This window comes from Perca fluviatilis, chromosome 21, assembly GCF_010015445.1.
Source record: "Perca fluviatilis chromosome 21, GENO_Pfluv_1.0, whole genome shotgun sequence".
Lineage (NCBI taxonomy): Eukaryota > Metazoa > Chordata > Actinopteri > Perciformes > Percidae > Perca > Perca fluviatilis.
Genome location: NC_053132.1, coordinates 7,019,292 through 7,044,908, shown reverse-complemented (window position 1 = coordinate 7,044,908; position 25,617 = coordinate 7,019,292). Strand labels below are relative to the sequence as shown.

General features: G+C 41.3%; 1 protein-coding gene across 3 annotated transcripts; it reads right to left on the bottom strand.

The window, feature by feature from the left end:
• Window positions 1-1,700: 1,700 nt before the first annotated feature.
• ormdl3 (ORMDL sphingolipid biosynthesis regulator 3) lies at window positions 1,701-14,091 on the bottom strand. Of its 3 annotated transcripts, none has more exons than XM_039788585.1 (4): window positions 13,770-14,090; window positions 12,278-12,529; window positions 10,488-10,639; window positions 1,701-8,439 (listed from the first exon to the last, which is right to left on the bottom strand). In XM_039788585.1, exons 2-4 carry the CDS (start codon window positions 12,449-12,451, stop codon window positions 8,304-8,306), a joined length of 462 nt encoding a protein of 153 aa, XP_039644519.1. In that variant the 5' UTR covers window positions 12,452-12,529; window positions 13,770-14,090; the 3' UTR covers window positions 1,701-8,303. The 3 variants fall into 3 exon arrangements, with proteins under 3 accessions (XP_039644519.1, XP_039644520.1, XP_039644521.1); XM_039788586.1 differs by having other exon boundaries at window positions 12,278-12,526; XM_039788587.1 differs by lacking the exon at window positions 1,701-8,439 and having other exon boundaries at window positions 10,484-10,639; window positions 13,770-14,091.
• Window positions 14,092-25,617: the final 11,526 nt, after the last annotated feature.

The following is a 25,617-nucleotide window of genomic DNA, read 5'->3' as shown; positions in this document are numbered from 1 at the left end:
ATGGCATACATCGGTCACAATGAAATAAAATATGTAATCAGAATAAGGGTTCGTTGGGATTTCTGTTGGATTTTTCCTAGGAATTTCTACAGCAGATGGTGATATGATGGTTAGATTTTCTCTGATTTAACATATACAGCAAAAATACCAGTAAAACAATTTGTTTTTATGAATCTTTTGCAACTCATTACACAGGCTCACTGCTTGCAGATTTAAATGTATTAGCGTCATTCTTCTACAGACATACTGTTGGCAGCATGACTTTTTTAAATAAGTGAACAGAACACTTCCCATCTGTGCTAAAACATATTTTAATTTTTACAAAGTCATATTTCCGAATGAATCCTGGCTTATATGGTTCATGTGTTTTTACATTTAGGACTATTTCAGTGATTTCCTGGAGAATGTAAATCTGGATGTGCATAAATGAGTGAATGGGCAGAGAAGAGAAAACCTCTGGACATGAGAAAAAGACCAATAATCTCTCCCGGCGTTCCTATTTATAGATGTTGAATGTCGCTTCAGATTAAGGTCAATGACAGCCATTTGCTGCCCCCTGCTGGAGAGGGACAGTAATAAATCTTCTTAAACTACATTATTCTGTGACCAGCTCCAAATCCTTTATATTTAACTTTTCCAAGAATAATACAAGCACTAAACAGTTCATATTTAGAATTAAACTGTTGTCACATTATAATGCATGCATATTACTGTGCACTGTATGCCTCACATCTTCACATGGCACAGTATAATTCAATTAACTGGACCATGAATTTCACAGATCCATATTTACATTCGCCCAAGGCATTAGTTGCTTAAAGTTCACATGGTATGAAAAGAATATGATAATGCAAGACTGTGCACATGCATCTAGAGGGGAAAGGGTAATCAGGCCTGTCCTTCAGTGGTGCTATGGTCAAAGCACTCTCATTGTGTGTGAACGATGAGGAGACTGGTCTATATTTGGAGGAGGGTCTGGCAAAGCGAGACTAGTATTTGAATAGACTTAGCACTCACGTTCAGGTGATCCTCTCGCTTCATCATTAAGGTTTAAGAGCACCTCCACCTGTGCCAAAGAGAAGACATATGGCTGAATGGGGAAATTCCTCCAGCCAAAACCGCATTTTGGCATCATCCAGGCTTTCCTCCCCCCCCTCCCCCCCATGTGGATCTCTTCTGGACCTTGTGGCACAGATCCATTCTGGCTTCCATCTTTACTTCTCCTGGATTATTTCCATCTAAGAAATTAAGAGACAAAACAAACCAAACACACACAAAAATATATATATATATATATACAAAATCTCTTGATTTATAGTGAAAACTTGAGTGTTGGTTAGGGTTAGCACATTATAGCCATTTGTGGATTTATTTTTTTCTGTCCATATTAGAGGTGTCAGTGGCACATGTGCACAGAGATATATCACTTCATATGGGTTTAGCATTCTGCTAGGCAAATATATAATTGAGTTCCAGAATCTGACTATTTTAAACCTGTTCACTCTATAAGTTTCCTTTCCCTACTGTGCCATTCATTCTCTCAGGGATGGATGTTTTTGTTCACCTGCCACTGTGGCTGGAGGATTCCAAAATCTACCAGCCACTCAACTTCTTTCTTTTTTCTTTTTTTTTACCAGCCACTTTCATGTTTTTAAACCTGCAAGTGTGTAACTGCATATGAAAAATAACACACCAAGATCTACAAGACTCAAGCATGTTTATTTCATAAGGTAAAGTATTAAGGAAAAATACTAAAATTCTCTCTCATGCACACACATAGCACTCCCACACACCATGACGTTACATTTAATGAGCTGAGCAGATTAAACCAAAACAAAAACATTCCTCCACCCATCCTCATCCCCAGTTCCTTTCACTGGTTCATCTTTCAACATGTCTTTCATCAGATCAAACTAGAACAGGAGTAGGCTAACACCAAAAAGAAGAGAAACTATCACATTGGGCAGTGGCATTACAACTTAAATCAAACTTAGAGTCTGCTCCGTTATGATCATTATTTTTGTCTAACATGGTCTGAAAGGGGCTGGAAGCACATCTAACCTTTCTGGAATTCTGGATTTGGCCTGGCCGCACCCACATTGCTCGTGCTTGGTTGAGACTTGTTCGGTGACTACATTCTAGCATCTAGCGCAGGTTGACCGGTAAAAGAGCAGCGCGGGTCTAGATGACAAACATTGGAGATTGGGCCATGGCTTACGCCAGGTTCAGACAGGAGGAGGCGGGGTGGCTGCCCTCAGCTATACGGGACAGGAAGCGCTGAATGGGTTGTTTTGGTGTGACTTGCCTATATCGATGGTTAAACCTAATCAAAACCCAATGCTGATCACAAGGTGTCTGCACCACAGACCGCAGGGTCGAGATATACATCAGGAGTGAGTGCAACTCAGATGAGACCGCAGCAGATTTAGCATCAGATTAGCAACGACTCCGCAAAAGGAATTTCTCCTAGACAAAGCATCTGCTATCTTAACATAAACAGCCACCTGGGACGGAAGCAAGGTGGCTTTAAGAAGAGTTGTGCACCACCGTGGTACATATACTTGCACTTGTAATACTGATAAATGTATCATTTATGGCTAAACAAGGCTGGTTATTCAGTATGTATGTGTAACATGATCTTTAAAGAAAAACATATTTAAGTGTCAAACACAAAACAAACACGGATTCATTTGTATTTCAGCATGGGATGTAGGAAAACTGCGATATCAGCGACAGACCGACAGAAGGACATTTTGGCTATTTGTATTTAATAACATGGTATACCGTTTAACTTATTCCTGTACTTCCATCTGATTCTATTTACCGGTCTGGTTTTTATACATGAAATGATGATTTTAACCTTTTTCACTAGGAACATTTCAAAAATCAATAAGACCAACCTTTTTTTATACATCAGGGTGCCAGATCTCTGTTTTTCAGAACACTAATCCAACAGGATACCCTGTTAAATTCACTCTAATACCTCATTATTACTTTCACTTAATCGATGTTTAACAATCCTCCGGTGTTGTGCAACAGAGCGCCCTTTGTATGGTACCTGTATCAGCTTGCAATGTTGAAGTAAAGCCCATGGATTACATTTTAGATTTGATGTTTGCTACCAGCTGAAATTGACAAGAGGAGTACAGACCAGCGAGCTTAAAGTTGTGGGCTTTAGGACAACAATGTAACTTTTATTAGCCTGGTGTACTGCAGCAAAACAACTATTGCAAGGCAATCAGCATGCTTTGTGCACACTTGTACGACAAACTAAAGCATTTTTCAACTGTAAATACCCATTTCTGTCACACACACACACACACACACACACACACACACACACACACACACACACACACACACACACACACACACACACACACACACACACACACACACACACACACACACACACACACACACACACACACACACACACACACACACCATTACTGTGGACAAATCAATTCACAAATTTTGAAAGAGTGTTCTACTTTTATTAAGTTAAAATGTACACTGGAAGTACTAAAACACTGTTTCAATACAAGCGTGACTATTCTGAGATGCTTTGTAAGAGTTAATTTACTTCTACAAACGCTTCAAGTCAACATTTCTTTGTCCTCAATGAAGGCTGGAAGTGATCTTTAAATCTATATTTAGATTTCATGCTCAACCTTCCCGATAATTAAAAGCCACAAAAAGGCTGGAGGATCCCACAGGTTTCAAAGCCCTTAATAGGCTGTCATCGTGTCGCACCAACTACTAAACAACAAATTAGAAAAACGTTGGTGTGTCTTAATAAGTCCAGCATATCTCGTCCAACAACGTGAGACACAACGATACAAAAAGAATTTTGAGATACTTAAAAAATACTGTATTTTAGGGTCACGTACTCTTACAGAGGATCACGTTGACATTTGCTTCAAAACGCACACTAGTACACTGATTAACAGACCGAAGCCACTGTTTCACATTTAAAATCAACCTTCTGTCAAAAACCTGTTGTCCTAAACGGTCCAGAAAAAAAAGAATGCATTATCACTTTGTGCTATGAAATATTATCGCTTGTCCTTAAGCTAAAGCCCTTAATGGTGACATTTGGCTTGTTTGAGATGAACTGCGCCTCGCCTGTAAAGTGGACGAGAACAGGTGGCGGTGGCGGCGGCGGCGGCAGCCGGGGGCGGTGAGAAAAAGCCGCGGTCAAGACAGTTTCCAGCTGTTTCCAGCAGCCTTCAGGCTGAACAGGAAGTCACAGAAACCACTCACATCCTCTTAGGTCCGATTCTGATTTAATAAAATGTTATCAGAACCATCTATCAGCTTGTACACAGTTTCTAGTTGTTGTTATTATGACAGAGTAGCTGTCAAAATGCTCTACATGCGATCTGTTGCTGATGTTAATAAACAACAGACTGTAGGTGATCTGTAATCTGAACAGATTTAGTCTCTCTGACTTCTGAACGTCACCACCAGCCACACAAGCAGGGTTCTGTACAGAATAAGCCCTTAAACCAGACAAATAGCAATTAAAATCCCTCCAATTAAAAAACAATAAAAACTTTATATAAAACATCATGTTGAGTCGATTCTGAACCAACCAGGCGTTTCCCAGCATGCCCTGGGCCCGCCTGGGGTCTTGCAGTCGGCGGCTGCGCTGCCTGCCTTTCAAACCTGCGGCCGCCTTGATCTCGTGAGGTTATCGCTGCCCACGTGTGCATGACCTCAGAGCGAGTCGGGATCAAGTCGGACACAAATCTAACCGCCACGCATTGGGCGCCGATCGCCGCTGATCGATTCTGCGCAGGCCTGGCTCATCTCGAACGAGCCTAATATCTCAGAAAACATCACGATGAAGAAATGAAAGCTCCAGAAGATCCACTAGTATTTTTTGGTTTATGTTTGGCGTTGGTTGGATTGCATCAATTCTAAATTATGCCAATATAATATAACAATCTGCTAAAGTAAATAACAGATTAGAACCATTTTGGGTCCAGCTGTAATTATTAAACAGCATGAATCTTGTCCCTTTGTCTACATTAAAAGATGAAACTGGTCGTCTACTATTACTACTACTGCCACTGTCAGTAATATTAATATTTATGCTACAATGGCTATATTTTCTTTTCTTTTTTTTAAATATGGGAAATTATTTCATTCTTTTTCAATATAGGATAGAAAATATTGAATCTTCAGATCGGTTACTTTTTGCTCCTTATTGCAGCATAATGTTTAAAAAATAATTCTGCCATTATCGTGTAGAATTAACACATAGTTTAATGTGTTGATTTGGTTTTGTTTTTAACAATAAAACACATAGGAACACATGCAAACATCAGCCTGAGGTAAAGCCAGCCACATATTTACAAGCCATTCACTCGGTTAAGAGCTACAGAAATTCAAGGCATACATCTCACAACCAGCAACAACAGTAACGTAACTACTTTTCTGGGTAGAAAGTAGTGTAACGCGCTACTACTGAAAATTTGGTAACGAAACGTAGTTCCTTTTTCAATTTTCAGGTTACTTTTCCCAGGGACAGATTTGACAGCGACGCTACCTTCTCAGCTGCGCGCTCACAAGCTTTTGAGAGCGTTTTTAAGCTTTGTGGCTTTTTGCTGGACAGCGCTCTGAGCCAGGCAGACACAAAGCTGACAACCTCACAGATGGATGCGGTGGAGATGGCCTTATACATACACGCAGCAGACCGCTGTGGACTGTGGTTGCACGGACACGCAAGGATGTCTACGACAATGCACAGACCATCGTGGCTGCGCGACCGGTACAAGTGGATACAGACATTACATACACTAAAGGCTCTTATATACTAGATACAGCCCAGCTGGCGCGTGCAAATGTGACGTCATGGGATCGCCGTGACTATTTATACCCGCGCTGGTGCTTGAGACACTAGTTGCAGTCTTCTCCTGAACAGCGGTGGCGCTAATGAGCATAGGCTACCAACGTTGCCCTTTCCACGGACTAGAAGGAGAAGAAAAAGGTCAACAACGGCAGAACTGGCAGCAGCATTGCCGTCAATTCTTCGATTTGATTCGATGACCTACTTCGTCGGATCAAGCCTTTCATTCACCATAAAAGAGCTCATCTTAACCCAGTAAGTTTACAGGAGAGACCTGAAGTCACTCTGAGAGTCCTGGCATCCGGGTGTCGGCGAACTTGTTCAGGCCTCCCGTTTCCGCTTTGACACGCACCGCTGAAAAAAGAAAAGAAAAAAAGAGCTGTGTATGCCCTCTGCTTGCGTGCTATAAATCGGGCGCGCCGGCAAGATATTACGTCATTTTGACGTCACGATGGCGCGCGGCACCTTGGATGCGTCTAGTATATAAGAGCCTTAACACCGTTTAACGCTGATGACCTGTTGATGTGCATTCAACCCGCCCTGGACTGGTTCATAATGAATCAGCAGTCACTCTGTGAGTAGAGAATCCAGTCTGCAGTGTAGTTCAGACACTTCACTGATAAACCAGAGATTGGCTTTATGGTCAAAGATAGTTTTTGTATAATTAACTACAGTCTCTGCCAGAGACGCACCGCTTTTAAAAGTAACGTAAAAGTAACGAGTAAAGTAAAAAGTTACTTTCCATAGGGGGTAACTAAGTGAAGTAATGGATTACTTTTTTAAGAAGTAACGAGCAAACACTACTTCTTAAAAGTAACTTCCCCAACACTGCTCACAACATATCTACTCAAGTGTGTATGCTGTGAGATGTATGCCTTGGATATTTCTGTAGCTCCTAACAGAGTGAATGGCTTTTGGTTAGTTGGCTGGTTGTTTCATCTCAGGCGGATGTTTGCACTTGTTCTTATTTAAATGGGTTTTATTATGATGTCAGGTCTTGATGCAGCAACCTCCCTTTCTCAACCCAGACAATTTTCTCCCATGGGAGACACTAAAGTAATCTTAACCGTTATCACATTCATTCAATGACTATACGTTTTTTGGCTTATCATTACTAAATCAAATTGCGGTTTCCCTAAAATGGGATATCATAACTACTTACTACTTCACATCAACTGCCATGGTGAAATGGTTCATGGACATTTCTGCCTTCCACTGCTTAAAAAAAAAGAAAAAAAGATCATACACATGTATTAGACTGGCAGTATGTAAAACTAAAAAGTTCCCTAAACATCTGTAATGAATAGTAACATATTTGCTCGAATACGAAGCAGCTTTGTAACATAACCCAGAATCGCTTTAGCACTTACATACTACAGAATAACTGTAATTTCCTTGGATGCTAAAAAAGGATGTTGACAGGCTGAAGAGAGAGAACTTGATGTTCTTGAAAGATCGGGATTTGGAGCTAATGTTTCTAATATGGGGGGGGGGGGACCTTTGAGTATTTCAAGATTTACTGCAAGGCTAATATATTGGATTGCATTAGACTGCACAGGCTTACCTAATAAACTAATAACTCAGTGTGTAATGTGCCTCTAAACTGAGGCCTATGCTAATTCCTAAGTACTTCTAGTGCCAGGCATGAGTCCCCAGAATGTAACTATTAATAGAAATACTTGTCTCTTAACTCATATTGCAGGACTTACGTGTACAGTATGTTGAATCAGTAGAGTGCTCTTGCGCATACTTTGTGCACACAGGCCTGACGACTCTGCAGACAGGAGGCTTTCTGTGACACAAACCAGGACAAGAGGAGTCCAAATATGGAAATGGTCAGATAAAAATAAGAGTTGCTTAACTTCCCAATCTTGGCCCTGAGCGGAACAGCGAGGGCTAAATATAAAACCTTGTGGTTTGTCGTGTCTCGCCTCTGCAGCAGTTCTCTTACCATATTATTAAAGTATTGTTACTCTTCTCTCTGCCCAGGAACCTTGAGAAAGAGGAAGCAGCTGACTAAATACAGCAGTGTATCATTACATACAAAATAACTTTCGACAACGGCCCCAGTGTGCCAGTGGGTGTAAAACGGCACAAGGTATTTGTGCAAACACGTTGTCCTCTTCCCCTGACACCTGTCATATCACACAATTGTCATTCCTGCAGAAATGGACATCATCATAATACTCCCTTTTAAGCTTTTAAGTGTCTCAAAGGAGATAGGCCACAAACATTCACAACAGCACACTTTCCCTTTGTGTGCTCTGTAAACCTGGGGTTTGGTACCATGGCAGTATCCCCAGCAGGCCTCATTTAGAGTGCTGCTCAGCAGAGACTAGAGCCAGAGAGCCGCGGATCTTTGTGGATCTGCAGCCAAATCAGAGGCCTGATACTGCTCTCAGCAGTCTACGGGGACTTCTAAAGGAAGGAGTCCTCTTCCGCCTTGTCAGTACTTATTAATCCCAAAGATCCGCACGCCGTGCAGCTGGGGCAGCTTGGGGATGAGAACAGTGAGCAGGGAAACGGTGTTGACCACAAAATGGACCCGATCGTATTTGGTGTAGAAGCTGGTTAGTATATACCTGAATCAGGGATAAATAAGAGAAGAAGGAGTAATGATTACAAGGGTAGAAATGAGTAACTGCATTCCTGTCTGTATTTCTCTGAAGACATTTTGTTAACAAGCCTGAGGAACACAACAAGGTATGGAGTAAAGAAAAAACTACAATTAAAAAGATTAAAATTAAAGCTGTCAAAACATCACTTTAAAAACGTACAATATGTAATTTTCTGTGCTAGGGGTCAAAACAATAACAAAAGACAGTTTGGGGATGTTAAATAGCGTGAGACAAGGTGGGACGAGGGTGCTTTATTTAGTGTAAAAACCCTGAATAAAGAAGTTAAATTAGCACACACACACGTACACCATGTGCAGTAACTCTTTTAGTATGTATATTTCTTTGATTTATGATTGTATTGTTTTACTATTTATTTCTTGTCTTTTTAGATTTAGATTTATGTTTACTGGGTGAACTGCTGCTAAGAATTTCGTTTTGTTTTTTGTGCAATGACAATAAATCTTCTGATCGATTCGGATTTCTTCGGTGGACACGGGGCGTTCCAGAGGAGCTGGAGCCGAGCTGCTTTCTCTGATGACTAAAATCCTTCATCCAGTTAAAATATATAGTTAATAACGACAAAGATCTAAAAAGTGTATTGGAAAATGTAGCTTAAAACTGGATGAAAAGCAAATGTATGACACCATCTGGCAGACAACCGCGATGCTGACGCATGCACAAAGGGGAATGGTGCCAGCACACAACTTAACAAAATATATAACACGCTGTCTAGTCATTTTTAGACATTTTTATGTGGAAATGTTACATATTATACCTCTAAGTATGCAGTAACCTCTCACTTATTTTTCCTCTAATAATCATAGCAAGATGTTTCCTAACTCAAACAGTGCAAACACTTTAGTTTACGAGCACACGCTGGACAGGGTTGAAAAATCAGTTCATTGAACTATGCACATATGATGCTGCAACGCTAATCTACAGTACGTATTGGTAAAGCTCATTTTTAATGAAGAACAACTGCATTAACAGACAGGGATTATGACCGAGCCACAGACATCCAGAAATGTGAGTGAGTTTCCAGCACTTCCTGCATAAACCCTGACTGTGTGCTGGCTTCACGCTGGCAGAGGACACACAGATGTTCCTGGTGAGACACTAGAGTCAATAAGAAACAACAGTGATTGGATATAAACAGCATTTTTAGATATAACTGCACACACCACTAAGGGATTTCTGTGAGCTCAGAATGAGGAATTGCCTGTCCTGTGCTCTGCTGAACAAGTGAGGACATGAAATAAAGGCTCTCGAGAGACTTTTGAAGATATGTAGCTTTTATACCCGAAGCCTAGAAACTGACCACTACTGTAGTCTTCTCCTACGGGCACTGGTTGCAAAACAAAATGACAGATAAAAAGGCCAGCGTGAAAAAAAGTGTACACCTGCAAAAACTGCCTTCACAACAGTGTTCAAGCTGAGCTGGCAAATCCACCCTAGGGAACCTGAGGAGCTACCTGTAAACTGGTTAATAAGGACAGAAAAGGGCATTAAAGCAGCAAGGGGTACTGCTGCAAATGCTTAGTAAGCACCTTAACAAGTTGTGAGGTAGGCTAATACAGGAGCAACAGGGACGCTAATCAATCAAAACCCAAACATAGAGGTACAAGAGGAGGACATTTTTTAAATGAAAAGTACTCCCCCCCCATCCCCTGCAGATTTACCACAACAGGTGCAAAGTAAATTCAGCAAAGGTTCAACTCTGTACCACTTTAGTCTGAGCTAAAAAGGTAAAAGCAAATCAATTGAGACCCACAAACACAATTGGTGCTGGTGGGTGGGAAGCTGGTGAGGGATCATGTTATTCTGGTTGGTCTGTCTGCACAGTCTTCTTCTGTCTATACCTTACCAATGCCAAGCTTTAATTCTCCACAAGGTACCACCCTGCTCTACATGTTTCTCCGCGTGTATTCACATTTTGACCCCCCCCCGCCCTCCCCTTTATGATCAGCTGTTCCCTCCTCTTTGTCACACAATGGTTCGGAGGGGTCACTTACAGAACAATGGGTGTGATGGTGAGGAACTTGCGTGAAGCAGTGAACTGCACACCATAGTCCATTTGCTCCCAGTGTGTAAGGAGACGAGCCTTGCCCTGATCTGGGGTCTCGAAGGGCGTCCCTTTGACCGTGTGAAGTAGGAGGTACATGCACTGCAACGGACAACAGACACATTGTAAGAGACAGAAAGAAAAGCACTGCTGTAACATATGAATAACAAATATCATACTGGTGGATGACACAATTTTGTCTAGAATATTCTTGATTTACTGTATAGACCCCAAAACCAAGAGGAAGCCCAACAAAGTGGATGTGTGCTTAGCATGTCCAGAGTAAGGAACACTTTATTAAAAGGTCCTATGGCATGAAAATTTCACTTTATGAGGTTTTTTAACATTAATATGAGTTCCCCCAGCCTGCCTATAGTCCCCCAGTGGCTAGAAATGGTGATAGGTGTAAACCGAGCCCTGGGTATCCTGCTCTGTCTTTGAGAAAATGAAAGCTCAGATGGGCCGATCTGGAATCTTCTCCTTATGAGGTCATAAGGAGCAAGGTTACCTCCCCTTTCTCTGCTTTGCCTGCCCAGAGAATTTGGCCCAACCATTAGAAGGAGACATCATGTCTTTCAAACGAGCAAAGTGGCAGTTGGTCAAGGCCACACCCCCACCCTCCACCTTGTCCCCCCCTTCTCTCCTCCTCAGACACAGAAGTGGCACATCCTAAGGAAAGCTCATTGTGGGACTGGCTCTAGTGGCTGTAATTCTGCACCAAGGCTGAATTCCAGGAAAGAGACTTCAGATACAGTATTAGGGGACCACTAAGGTCTATATAAAAGAGACTTCAGATACAGTATTAGGGGACCACTAAGGTCTATATAAAAGAGACATCAGATACAGTATTAGGGGACCGCTAAGGTCTATATAAAAGAGACTTCAGATACAGTATTAGGGGACCACTAAGGTCTATATAAAAGAGACTTCAGATACAGTATTAGGGGACCACTAAGGTCTATATAAAAGAGACATCAGATACAGTATTAGGGGACCACTAAGGTCTATATAAAAGAGACATCAGATACAGTATTAGGGGACCGCTAAGGTCTATATAAAAGAGACTTCAGATACAGTATTAGGGGACCACTAAGGTCTATATAAAAGAGACTTCAGATACAGTATTAGGGGACCACTAAGGTCTATATAAAAGAGAACACTTCAGATACAGTATTAGGGGACCACTAAGGTCTATATAAAAGAGACATCAGATACAGTATTAGGGGACCACTAAGACCTATATAAAAGAGACTTCAGATACAGTATTAGGGGACCACTAAGGTCTATATAAAAGAGACATCAGATACAGTATTAGGGGACCACTAAGGTCTATATAAAAGAGACTTCAGATACAGTATTAGGGGACCACTAAGGTCTATATAAAAGCATCCAAAGAGCACCATGTCATGGGACCTTTAAATACACTCCTGTAACAACAACAACAAACTGCAGTTAATATTGTACTCTTCAGGGCCAGACACACAGGAATACCTCAGCTTTTGAAATTAAATGCTGGTTGAAACATTACTGGCACCCATTTACTAACAAAGAACACGACTAGGAGCAGTGAAGCAGCAAGGAGGACTTTACTTTCTTCTTATAATACCTTTGTGCAGCGATGTGTTACCCTCTGACTCTTACTCCACAAAGCCTTTCACCCAGCTGCACTGTACAGCATTGTGTCCTTCCCTGTCCTGACTAAAGAAACCGTGGTAGTGCCGCCTCCCCTGCTCCACTCACCAGATTGTGAATGAGGTTGGTGAGGGTCCAGACCACGGGCACGCTGGCGAAGGGAATGCTGAGCAGGATGACGTGCAGGAGGCCGATGCCCAGGATGTAAGACAGCCACATCCCTCTGCTGTTCATCACTCGGGTGTTGGGGTTCACCTCGCTGTGCGCCGTGCCCACGTTCATGACGGCGGTCTTGCCGCTTCAAAGCACGACGTGGAAACGGTCTTACTTTGAACGTCGGCTGGCGTGACGGTCTGTCTGCTGTAAGATAAACAGAAAGAAGTCGACGCCGGATTATTCCAGGGTTATTAAGACTTAGGGCAACTTCCTGAACTGCTCCTGTGTCATTTATCATATCAGTTGCTTGCTCCTAACTCAAGTTGTACAGTTTAAATAATCACTTCTATGTAGGGCTGGGCGATAATTATTTCATTTGTTCTTTATTTAGACCCCTGTAGGCTATACAGTACTCTCTTTTGTATTTTTATGCTCCTGTTTTTAAACCATTTTTTTGTTGTTGTTGTTGAACATTTATTACAACAAGATCCTTGACAAAGAGTCATACACAACAGGGGTACAGATACAGATAGTATTTACATGAAATTACATACACAGGTGAAGAGTGTACACTATTTGCTGTATACTGTAGAACAGGTGACCACCTCTCTAAATAAATGTCCACCCTATGCCAGTTTTTGATGTCGTTTTACTCTGTAGCACTTTGGGATTGTTTTTAACAATGAAAAGTGCTTTACAAATCAAATGTATTACCTGTGTTACATGTTTCTATCTATGTCCCTCTAAATATCGTATAACAATAGCTACTCCTCCTGGGGTATTTCAATGAAAATAACAAAAAACAGCAGTGATCGTGAATGCTGTGTATGATCATATCAGGTTTTATTTAAACAAAAATTCAGATTCTAAATTCAAAGAAGAGTTACTGCCTTGTTGTTCATTTACATATATGAGGAATATTGATACAGTAAACGCCAGTTAACTGCTTAACATCAATTATTTTCTATACTCTTATGCATATCATGATGTACTATCACTTATTATCATTACTATAGGGATGTTGATTTTAAACCATGTGGCCCAGTCCTACATTTTATAGGTGCTATTAATTCAAATCCAAACACCTAAATAAAGCAATTAATACAATCGAAGATGATTTTAACGGGCACCTTCCAGCCAATCAGAAACCGGTATTTTCTGTGGCCATGCCAAGGTATACATGGAACTAACATGTAAATTAAGATATGGGTCCACTCGGAAATAAGTAAGAAAAACTGCTGATGAAATCAGCATCTGCCTGGTCAACAGCAACTGATTGTAAACAAGCGCTCGGTCATTCCAGCATGCTGTCTTGCAAGTTGCCTAAAAATGTAACATAATTATCCGTAACGTGGCTACAGAGATCTACAAGTGGACCAGCGAGCACTGCTGGAGTTCCTTACATAGGTCTATTATAAGGGAGTAAATAAATCAGCACACTCACGGCAGAGAAAAATGGCTTCAACTCCGACCTGTATTAGTCCGTTATCACAGTTTTTGTCTTATCGATGCCTTCAGTTATGTAACGGGTACTATCACCGGGCGACTGGCGAGGCTCCGGTGTTTCCATCAGTCATCCGGTACCATCTCTCGGCTCCAGACGTGCTGCTAAGCGCTGCCGGTCGGCTCGTGTCGGCTTACAATCAATCGACACATCCACTTTTCCTTCGTCTTCAGACAACAGCTGGTGACAACACAGCACACTTCATGATGTAACGTCACCGCTATTCGTTTTCACGGCCCCGTTTTTTTTTCGGGTGAGTATTTTTTTACTCAGCGCATTCTGCTCTGATTGGTTGCTGTGTGTCACGAGGCCACGTCTGACCTATTGGCGTTTTTAGAAAAAAAGACTGTGGATCACGCCCCCTTCCCACGTCACAGCGGAGGAGGGATCCCAGGAAACGGGCATGATTGACAGGACATGATGGAGTACGGAAGGTGTGTAAAAAAAATTAATACCTCATTGACTTAATGTCAATATACATTTTGAACATGATACATATAACACTGAATTCATGTGTAAATATGTTGTGTTGATTTCACTTTCTATGTACATTCTTGTTTTTGTTGAGAATTCAGAATTTATACGGTCAAACATCACTTTTGTCAAACATCATTTAAAGTATTTGATTTGATGTTCAGTCATGAGAATGTGATTAGAAGTAGATTAGGTAACATGTTCTATTAAAGGACAGGTTCACATTCAGGGTTCAAAATTAACTTTTTTGTCCACCAGCCAAATGGCTAGGGAATGTTAAAATTTTACCAGCCACTCAATAGACCTTTTTCCACAGCAGACATGTTGACATGTCATAGTAGGAAAAGCACAGGTGTATTCAAAACCATTACTGATGGCTGCATTCCACTTAGGAGAGGCCCTGGTATTGTGCATGCTGACTCACTGAAACAGCTTACTGGGACACTTGATGGAATGGAGCCATCGTTAAGGTTATCAATTTCGCTTTTCCCACTATGACAAGTCAACATGTCTGCTGTGAAAAAGGCCAATAGATTACCATTGTTTTTTTGGCTGTGGTAAGTGAGGCAAATCTACCAGCCCCATGTATATTTTACCAGCATATGGCTAGTAGATAGTGATATATATATATATATATATATATATATATATATATATATATATATATATATATATATATATATGTATGTATGTATGTGGCTGGGCAACGATTAAGTTTTAATTGTGATTAATCGCATGATTTCCCTGATTAATAGCTTTCCACTTCGCTATGGCATTTGTTAGCTTCTCTTGCCTTTGTTTATCGATACTTCTCCCACATGCTGCATCTAACGTAGTCTGCCGAAGCCTCGTGCCACTGTTTGTTTCGTTAAATGATTTGCTGGTATCAACTGTGTGTATTTCATTTAGGTGATATTTCAGAATGGAAGTGATAAGAAAATTCAACTTTGCAGTGGTTACAAATAACTTTGGTTCTGTCAACTGCGCCGTCTTGAAGAACTTTAAAATGAAAATGGCCATGTAAAAGTTTTGTACCCTTCTCCATGTTTGTTGGTTTGTTTATCCGCCAATTCTTTTCTTTTCCGGTTCCTGTAAGTGTGGCAGCAGTCAGCAACAGACTTTTACAAAATAAAAGCCTGTGAGCAACAGACTTTTACAATAATAAAAGCTTTGTTAATGCACGATAAAATAATTGCCGGCGTTAATGAGTTAACGCGATAATAACGCGTTAACTTGCCCAGCCCTAATATATATATATAAAAATAAGAACATGTCATCTTCATGTTCATGACCCCAGGAAGAGTAGCAGATGTTCTGCAATTTCACTGGATTTTTATTAAAGAATATATATTAAGACTTTTAAACTTAAAAGTCCAATATGTAATATATTTACTGTAATTAATCCAAAAATGACCCCAATGCGGCAGATATTAAGGAAACTTGCCAAGTTGTCTTTTCTGACAACAATGCTAATGCCAGTATTTTCTCCTTTTGAAATGTGTGTTTGTGTTATGGCCTGTGTGTTGTTATCAACGGCCCAGTTTGACAGCCAGGCCGGGTTGCCAGATATACCTGTAAACACGTAAACCCAGCGCGCTACAGCTGTAACGGTAGTACAGCCATGAAAGCAGCACACAAACAAACAGGATCAACGGAGATAGATTCTACCCGACCTAAAAAAAAAAACATGTTTCTAACAGCTGTATGACCAGAGACTCAACAAACCCCTGGTAAATATTAGAGATGTATTTGAAAGATGGAGACAGCTTAGAGCCCAAAAGGACGCCGAGTTGGCTAATTTCCTCCTGAACAGGTAAGCATTAGCTTCAGGCTAATTTATCAAAGCTACATGGGACGGGCATTTTATGTCATTTCAACATTCGGGTTCTCACACTGAATTATATAACTAGCTAGAGTACCCAAGTTGGTTACTCGCAAAAACAAACAGACGCAGCCAGTAAAGTGATCCTGACTGGTCCTCCAAAACTCCGCCATGCTAAACCTGCTAACTGCTAACGTTACCGGAGGACCAGGCAAGCGGGCCACGGCGGTTTACAACGTGTAGCCTGTTCAGCGTCCGTAGCCGACAACGGTGAGTTATTTTAAGCCAAAAGAGGGGGATCTGTAAACCGGGAAAAGAGGACCGTGAGTTTGCAGTGTGTTTAGCGATTGTTGCCGTAATTCTAAGCCGATCAAGTGTGTATTTTAGTCGGGTGGAAAAGGACGGTAAGGTAGTGGTATTTTTAGCGGTTCCTACCGTAATTCTAAGCCAAGGAAGTGTGTCTGTCTAGCGTGTGGAGAGGACGGCGAGGTTGTTGCATTTTTAGCGGTGTCTAATGTAATTCTAAGCCGAAAAAGTGTGTCATGCAATGTTTGTATATTTGAATATTTGTATGATGATTGAAAAGATAACAGCAGGCACGATTGTCATTTGGGATTTGATAACGGAAAATCAAAAAAAAAATGAATCAAGGAAATAATTTGTGACATTTATTAACCTTTTAAAAAAGAACGGACGTTTAGATTGTATTTTATAAACATTTTTGTATGTGATTATTTTCTTCTCTACTTGTTTTTTTGCAACATAACTTAAAAAAAAGTACTAAAAAAAGAAAACTACTAGAGGAAAAGTCATTTCATCCTGAGGGAGACACAAACGTCTGTACCAAATGTCATGGCAATCCATCAAATAATTGTTGAAATATTTCAGCCTGGGCCAAAGTTGTGGCTTGAACGACCCACCGTCCGACAGAATGGCAGAACTACATGGCCAGAGTTAGTAATTTCTGTTTAATTTAAACAGCCGTGGACTCCGACGCCTCTCTGCTTAGCTCAAGTACAAAAGGAGGCGCTTGACTACTAATGTACCCAAGGTGAGAGGAGACCTTGCTAGAGGCAACGAAGAATGACTGACATGCCTGATACTCTGGACCCAAAATCAAAGATCAACAGTGTCATGTTCTAGATCCCAAGATAAGCCCTAATACTAATTTAGACCCACAGTAGCCTGAGGCCAAATGGGTCAAATGTGTTCTATACTTGCATGCAATGTTACGTGACACCCACTGTTTCTAAGACAGCGGTCTCTCTCTTACGCTCATCGCCGTGGGTGCTATGGCTGTGTTAGCTATGTAAACCTAGAGCTCTGTTCAAATGCGAACCATGGATGACAGTGCTGTGAGATCATTGCTGGCACTGGAACAATGGCCGAATATATGACATTGATAAAACAGACCTCAGGAGGGGGGGCAAACGATGACGCCTTCAGATCAACAAGTCGTTGTCTGGATATATTTTACTTTGAGGGACACATTGTCAGGTAGATAGTAAACTTTTCTGCCCTTTCAGTAACATAAATACTGTACGCACCTATATAAAGTAATGACATAAAATTGGGATACTGTGTGTAGTGCATCCAGTGGTTAAATTGGGCCGGGGCTCAGCCCAGGCACATAAGCCTGCTCGTTTGTGTCCGGATGTGCCTGCTGTCAGTTGCCTACTGGAAATATGTCACATAAAACAACATGAGAACAATCAGAACACGGCAACAACCCGCGCAGAACTGCAGACAATTCACTACTGCGGGTCAACTACATAACGCCTAGTGTCTACATCGGTAGGATTAACAGATAAAATGCCTTCTCCTAAAGCTAAAAACCCCGTTCGCAGCGGTGGAAGCCCGGTGCTCGGAAGCTCCAACGGCCGCTACGAGTTCATGTCGCTGACCAAGCCGTTGAACCGGTTCTCGTCTCGCCGTCGCATCTCCTCCAGTGGCAGGGCTCCGAGCCGGCCACAGCTCGCCTCCGAGCATCGGAGAGCCCCACTCGGTTCGGTGCTCTATGTGTGTGTGTGTGTGTGTGTGTGTGTGTACCCTCCCCTAGTGTGCTAGTAAAGAGAGAGAATGGGAGAAGGAAGTTTGTGTGAGGTGGACCTGGTCACCACAGACCCAAATCTTCTCAGCTGTTGCTACTGTCATGCTGCACTCTCTCTTCATGTGGCACATTATGTTTGGCACATTGTATGGGTCACTTCTTATATCATAACAAGGTAATACAATGTGTAATCAAGTGATGACTGATTAACAGTAATGTAAATGCCCTAATACCTGATGATACTACAACAATGCAAAGTATAGGCTCTTAACCTTGCAGTTTTGCACGTATCACGTAAGACTCGATTCTCCATTTCTTTGCACAAAACTCCAGAAAGTGCCATTTAATGGTTTATTTTTCAAAAAAAATTCCTGGGGGGCCATATCCCCAGAGAGCCCCCCCACATAACATCCCAATTTAACCCCTGATCCCATCTGAAAACAAAATTATAGGTTGTCTTAAACTATAAATAAGCTGTATTCCAAGCTACACTATTCCTTTATATTGTATCCTTGGTCCACAGGGTGTTGCTTTTATGTTTTGTTGTACAGCACCCATCTGAAAAAAAAAAGATTTACACTCAGCCAAGCACAAGTTGGTATCTGATCTTTGTCTTAGGGCGCCCGGATAGCTAAGTTGGTAGTTGGTAGAGCGGGCACCCTCTCTCCCCTTTCATGTCTTCAGCTGTCCTGTCTAATAAAAGGCCTAAAAATGCACACTGCAAACACTTTGGCTTCCACTGATTACGATAAAATCAAAGCTTCAAAGTCCTACAGTCGTATCAATTTCCTCACGACCACATACTGTATTTAGTAGATGTTTAGATGTGTTCCCCTGTAGACTACATATGTCTGCACTTTGGCTAATGCCCGCAGGTCATCTGGCTAAGCCTCTCAGACGTAATGTGATTCTGTTAACAGGACTCATGCAGTAATAAAAGCTTTTAATGATGAGATGCATTTCATGTTGTATTTTGTTCTGGCACCAGTGGTTGTGAAAAACATTCTTTGCTAATGACATATCAAGAATGTACACTAAGCATATCTAACTATTCATAAACCTGTAATTATCACCTACAATTTTACAACCATAATATTATACTTAACATGCATATTTTGTAGGAGCACCAGGACCGCGATATGAACCCAGGACCTTTATGCTCCGTCTGCACTTCGGTTTCAATTTGATGAACTAATTCTCATTCAACTGCTCCAAAACATTTCATACTTTAGGATCATTATGATGTAAATGTTTCTTGTTGTAACATTACTTTTACTTGTTGAATACTCCTCAAAAGAGCCCGCATTATAAGTCTTCCCTTCGTTGATTACTAGAGATTGAAGCTTGTATAGTCTTTATATTATTTTTGGCACTTAAAGATTGTTGGAAAGAAATCATACACTCTCAGGCAACTGCAGCTTGCATTAGTCATGAAAACAGCCAGCTTTAAAATGAATATTTGGAATAAATTCTGAGCTGTTGCAGCAGAGAAAGTGATATTGCAATGTTCTTGGCTTAGGAAATTGGATTTTTGATCTCTTGGTGTACCACAGAATGCAGCAATGTTGTAATTCTGTTATGTAGTGATTTAATCCCAACCATTAGGCAAACCCATCAAGGGAAAAGCTCTCTGCCTTTTCAACAACTTTGCCTGAATTAAACAAATCACAATTTTACAGTAGAGCACACAACATTCAGTTTTAGTAGAAGCTACACATTCCGCTCCTGTTTTTAGAGCAATACAAGCTTTGAAATACAATGATTGTTTTTGAACAGATTGAACTTTAAAGTTTAATGACAATAAATATGTCACAATAAATATGCAATTCTTAAGGCATCACTTTGTAATATGGGTACATTATGATGGCCGTTTGTCACGATTGTTGACATTTTATAGCCTTTTAATAAAAAATAAAATAAAAAATAACTGTTAGTTGCAGCTCTAGTTGTCATGTCACGTTACATCCTCATTGCTTACAAGACATTTCATACATGTAGTTGACAATCAAGCTTCTGATTGTGTGTGACCAGCAGATGTCACCATCAACACACTTAACTGGTTGGCGCCATGCTGGGGTCTGTACTGTGAAACCCCTCCAGTAACTTTAACACAAGCAGTGATGCAGTCAAGATTAAAAAGGTATAAAAAGTAACTCCTCCTGTGTTTCTCCAATTGTACTTGTTTTTTATAAAAGCATGTATCTACATTACTGTGTACTGTAAGGTCAATGTTTATGATGTGACCGTGGGTTTTTCATACATACATACACACATATTATTTATACATACATACATACATATACACATATATATATATACACACACACACATATATACATATACATATATATATATATATATATATATACTTACATATGTATATATACACACATATATATACATACATATATATATATACACACACACAGATATATATATATATACATATACACACATATATACATATATATACACATACACACACATATATATACACACACACATATATACACACATATACACATATATATACACACACACATATATACATACACATATATATACACACACACACACACACACATATATATATATATACACACATATATACATATACATACACATATACACACATATATATATACATACACACATATACATATATACATATACACACATACACATATATACATATATACATATACACACACACATACACATATATATACATATATATATACACATATATACATATACATATATATATATATATATATATATATATATATATATATATATATATATATATACACACACACACACACACACACACACACACAATAATGATAATTCAGCATCCTTCTCCTACCAAATTTAAGTGGTACGGTTGTTGTCTGACTGTTGCTTAATGCTGTTGTATGCTAAATGAATATGTCCTGATGTATATACAGTGCACAGTTATGATTGGGTACACCTGGCTCAAAGCAACGTATTCCAACATTTATTCGCAAACTCCTACCTCCTTGAAAGTTAAAATGTGCAGTTTTTGTTGAATGTGTTTTGATTCAAATTTATGGTCATTTTGGAGGCTGTAGTTTGTGGTCATGCTTTTTACTGAGAAATATTTCTAATAGTCAACCCCATTTATGACATCGAGGGATATACATCCTCTACATTAAGAAGATAAGACAAAGGCACCCAAAATATACAGTATAATCTGCATTCAGCATTCATTGGGCGTCTTGTCATTTCACTTATAAAATTAGCTGATGATTTATTTTAACCAGTAGTTTGTATTTCCAGTACTTTCCACACTTCCTGCCAACATGAATATGCTTGGTGAACTCTGAGCAGTGTACAGATGAATTAACATGCAGTGAAGCCAAAAAAGGGGATTTGTTTATATTCAACAAAAATGCCAAATACCGTTAAACAAAACAAATAAAATTCCCAACCCCTTCTGTACATCTAAAAAGGTAAGGTATCTGAATATTGTAAAATGTGTAGGTGGTTCCCATAACCTGCTGTTACTGAGCAGTGCTGTAGAGAACGTTACTTGAAAATCTAGAAATATGCATGCTTATTATTACAAATGCGTTCTTACGGTCAGTGGCAGTGGAGCTCGTATGGCCTGTAGATGAGCAGGATGTGACAGGAATGGCACTGCTGGGGCAGTGTTCTCCAATAGGAGAGGTGGACTTGTGACCCAGGCAGGCTTGGATGATAGCCTCGCTGAAAAAGGCTGACGCAGGGAGTCCATTATTGCCCCTGGAGGAAGCTGAGGATTAGAACACCAAAGAATTTCAATAAAAGAAGTGTCTGTTTGGGGGTCGGGGAGGGGCAGAAGGATGGTGGTGGTGGTGGTGGGGTGGTGGAGTGGTGGTGGGGTTCCCCTCATTGTCCCAACAGTGATTGAGAGCAAGAAGAGGGGAGTGGGACGGCATTGTGTTTGCAGCTCCTCTGAAGAAGGTGGATATTAGGGGGGATGGCTAAGGAGGGGTGAGGGATGGGGAGGCTGTTGACTCTTCATCTTGTGTGAACAAAGTCTCTGGCACATAGCCCTCTTCTGTCCCTCTGTCCTGAACTCCCTTGTTTACGAGTGCCATGAATTCTGTCCCTCTTGGCGGGGACCCCCACCAACTCCAACTTGCACCGCAGCACATTGTGGAGCTTAAGTGCCCTTTAATTAGGCCGCCTCAGTGTCCGGCTGAAGACCGCTGAGGGTGAGCGGCTCATAGAGCTTCCCTCACACTGCCGAGGGATGAAGTGTTTGCTGCTCTAATGAAAAGAAAAGTTTTGTTGGGGGTTAGCTCTTGTCGTCTTTGTCCCCAGTCTTAAAAAGTCCTGACAAAGGCATTGATATTATCCCTAACACTCTCCCATTTCCAGGACACATTAGCAAGGACTCGGAGGTGAGGCAGCAGTCTCTCAGCCACCAAGAGGCCGATGACTTCCCGAAATTCTTCACACATATCATGACAGTAAACATGATGCACTTCCTGTACAGAGAGAGCACACTGCCTACTTTATTATCATCTGGTATTCATTTATTTTATAGGCAATTGCTTTTCAGATGGAGGCAAAAGAAAATCTGGTTCGTGGTCATTAAATTCAAATGGCAGATTTCCTTTTTTTTTTTTTTTTTTTAAATGTAGAGGAGTGTGAATTCACATAAATTCACCAATCCACATGCACAGCTTTGTCATTGTGATTGAGCACATTTCATTATCATAACCGGGAAAAAAACACAGGATCCAGAGTATAAAAGGGGGTAGGTGGGCAAGAGGCATTGGGAATTTGCTGAACTGCTCTGGCAAAATGAGTAATTTCTGGATGCCCCATTGTGTGAAGAGCTTACAGGGTGAGGGCTCTGAAAGGAAGAGGCAAAGGAAGGATATAAACATGGGAGCAAGTGAAATAAAGTGAAAGATGGAAGGAATGAGAGAGAGAAGAATGAAAAGAAGTTTGTGAAGGGAGCAGGGCGGGATTGGGCGTGTTCAGAAACTTTTTCGCTACAGCCCAGTGTGTGTAGATACCCTCCTAATCCTGGTTTTATTGGCTGCCTGTGTCCAGCCATGCTGGTCGGATTGAGTAGGGAGGGTAGAGAGGTGGGGGGGCCGAACACATGTCCTTCTTTGTGGTAATGCGCTGATTAGGCCTGAGAAAGAGCCGGACCTGGTTACGGCCTTTCTCAGGTCACCGTAGAAACCGGCCCGGTAGGGGACCGCTGTGTGTGCCTCCCCCTCCTGTGCACCTACTGATGCAGACACACAGACCGAGGCCTTCCTTAGCAGGTCTGTACAAAACACCACAAGTGTTGTTGAGTCACAGTTCATTTCGACATCCGTCTCCAATGTTCTTGACCTTAATCGCTGTTGCCTTTCCAGACAGTTTGCGTTGCACTTGTGGCCTCAACCTGGGAAACGTGGTTTCAATGTTGTTCAGATGCAGACCGCAGACTGATTCCTTTGCCTGCACCCATAAATCAGACCACTGTCACATCCCCCATTCATCCCTGGCCCTACAGAGCTCCTACAGAGCAACTGAGATCCAAATCCCAGAGCTGAGCTACGCACATTTCTGATGATGCCGTAACACATGACAATGTTCGTGATCGAAAACAGACCTGCCTCAGTGTCAGCACCGCTGTGACATACCGCATCTTGACTTGAGGCATTGAAAAGTCATCTTTATTCGTACAATGTAGAAGACTCCCCACCACGACTGGCAGGAGAGCAGGCTTCATACACGTTTCACAAAAGATATCTATCAATTATTGTCACATTTAGCAGCTCGGAGGATTCCCCCCCAACCCTCACCCCCACCCCCACCCCCACCCCTTCTCAACAGGGTGGTAGGTCGAGTGCTGCTCAGTCACTGCCTGTTTCCCTATCTTCTTTGTTATGAGGAATAAAACACAGAAGGGTGGGTAAAAGGGGGGCACTCCACTACTGACCTCCAGACTGTGGTCACTGGGCTCTCTCCCTGCCGTGGGCACTCAGCCTCCTCTCTGCAGAGTGCATGCTCCCAGCCCCTGCTGAGCGACCTTCCAGCCCCCTCAGTCCACCGAGCTCACTCACGCCCTGGAGGTCCTCTGCAGAAAGACCACGGCCCCCGGGCAACACAGCAGAGGGAAAGAAAAACGTAGATATTTTATATTTCCAAGTATTAAATGCGGCTGGCCCATTTAAAATCACTAAAGTGTGACAGCATTTGTGTTAGAGTGACATGTCCAAGACAAACTGTGTATTTAACAACAGTGAACGGGTGATATTTGACTCACCTGACTTTTAGCAGCATTGTGAACTCTAATCTACGTCTTTAACAAATGCAGGTATCAAATGGCTGTAATTGTGCATGGATGACATTTCATCTTCAAAGTCATTTTTTTGTTCAATTAAACATCTCTTACTATATTACTAAGTTATTACAACATTCCTTACTTGGAAACTTTAAGACTTTACAAAGACTGGCTTCCACATGGCTCCAAACAACCAATCTGTTGCGAAATCTATCAGGTAATCCATCTGGTCTCATTACTTGTGAATTATTTCCAGTAAGTGTTAACTTACATTTTTAAAAGTGTTCACAAAGGCTTTCAAGTCTAGTTCACGGAGGAAGAATGTAAAATCATGTATTTAATCATGTCATAAAAGAGTGACTTGTCCTAAAATTCAACTACAATCATAACACAGACCTTTATAATAACATGTTCCCACTGACAGCATCAGTCTCTAAAAAACAAATCAAAAAAATCTAGCCGAAAACTGGTCGGCAGATTAATATAATCCTGACGTTAAAGAAACTTCAGAGCCTCACTTTTCATAAAAAGTTATGTTCTGTGAAGTATGAACTTTATTCTGATGAAGCCCTCCATTACTGGTTTCAAAATGTCTTCTGCGGTGGTTGGTGGTCATTCTTTCCAGGACTGATGATCCTTTGAGACAAAACTCTCAACGAGATTGTTATCACCACAACTGGCTTTTGTTTGATCTCTGCCAGGTATCTTGTTTGTATTCGTCCTGATCGGTTTCCTTGTGTGTGTGTGAATCAAATGCTTGGTTACTTCAGGCTAAGTCCATCGCAAGTGTCCCACCCTCCTCCTTCACTCTCTATCTGTCTCCCTCTCCTCTACCTCCTCCCCCTGTCCCACGGCTACTCGCCCCACAGCCCATCAGAATGACAATAGTATTGATGTAAAATGTGTCGCCTTTGGGCCGCTGAAGCATATAACCCCTGCATGCCTGGCCCAGCCACCACCACACTTTATGGCTTTATTGTATCCCCTTTTATGTCCTCCCCTGTTGGGGTGGGCGGACAACAATTTAGAAAATTCACTGTATACGTCCCCGTGAGTTGGACAGAGATTATGCATGTGTTGACGTGTGTGTGTGTGTGTGTGTGTGTGTGTGTGTGTGTGTGTGTGTGTGTGTGTGTGTGTG

What these genes read in the sequence shown, in the direction of transcription:
- ormdl3 (XM_039788585.1), bottom strand. Translation starts at nt 12,451, where the DNA reads ATGAACGTGGGCACGGCGCACAGCGAGGTGAACCCCAACACCCGAGTG. An exon ending in CCAACCTCATTCACAATCTG is followed by an intron (nt 10,640 to 12,277) that starts GTGAGTGGAGCA and finishes TGTCCGTTGCAG; the next exon opens with TGCATGTACCTCCTACTTCA. An exon ending in ACCATCACACCCATTGTTCT is followed by an intron (nt 8,440 to 10,487) that starts GTAAGTGACCCC and finishes TCCCTGATTCAG; the next exon opens with GTATATACTAACCAGCTTCT.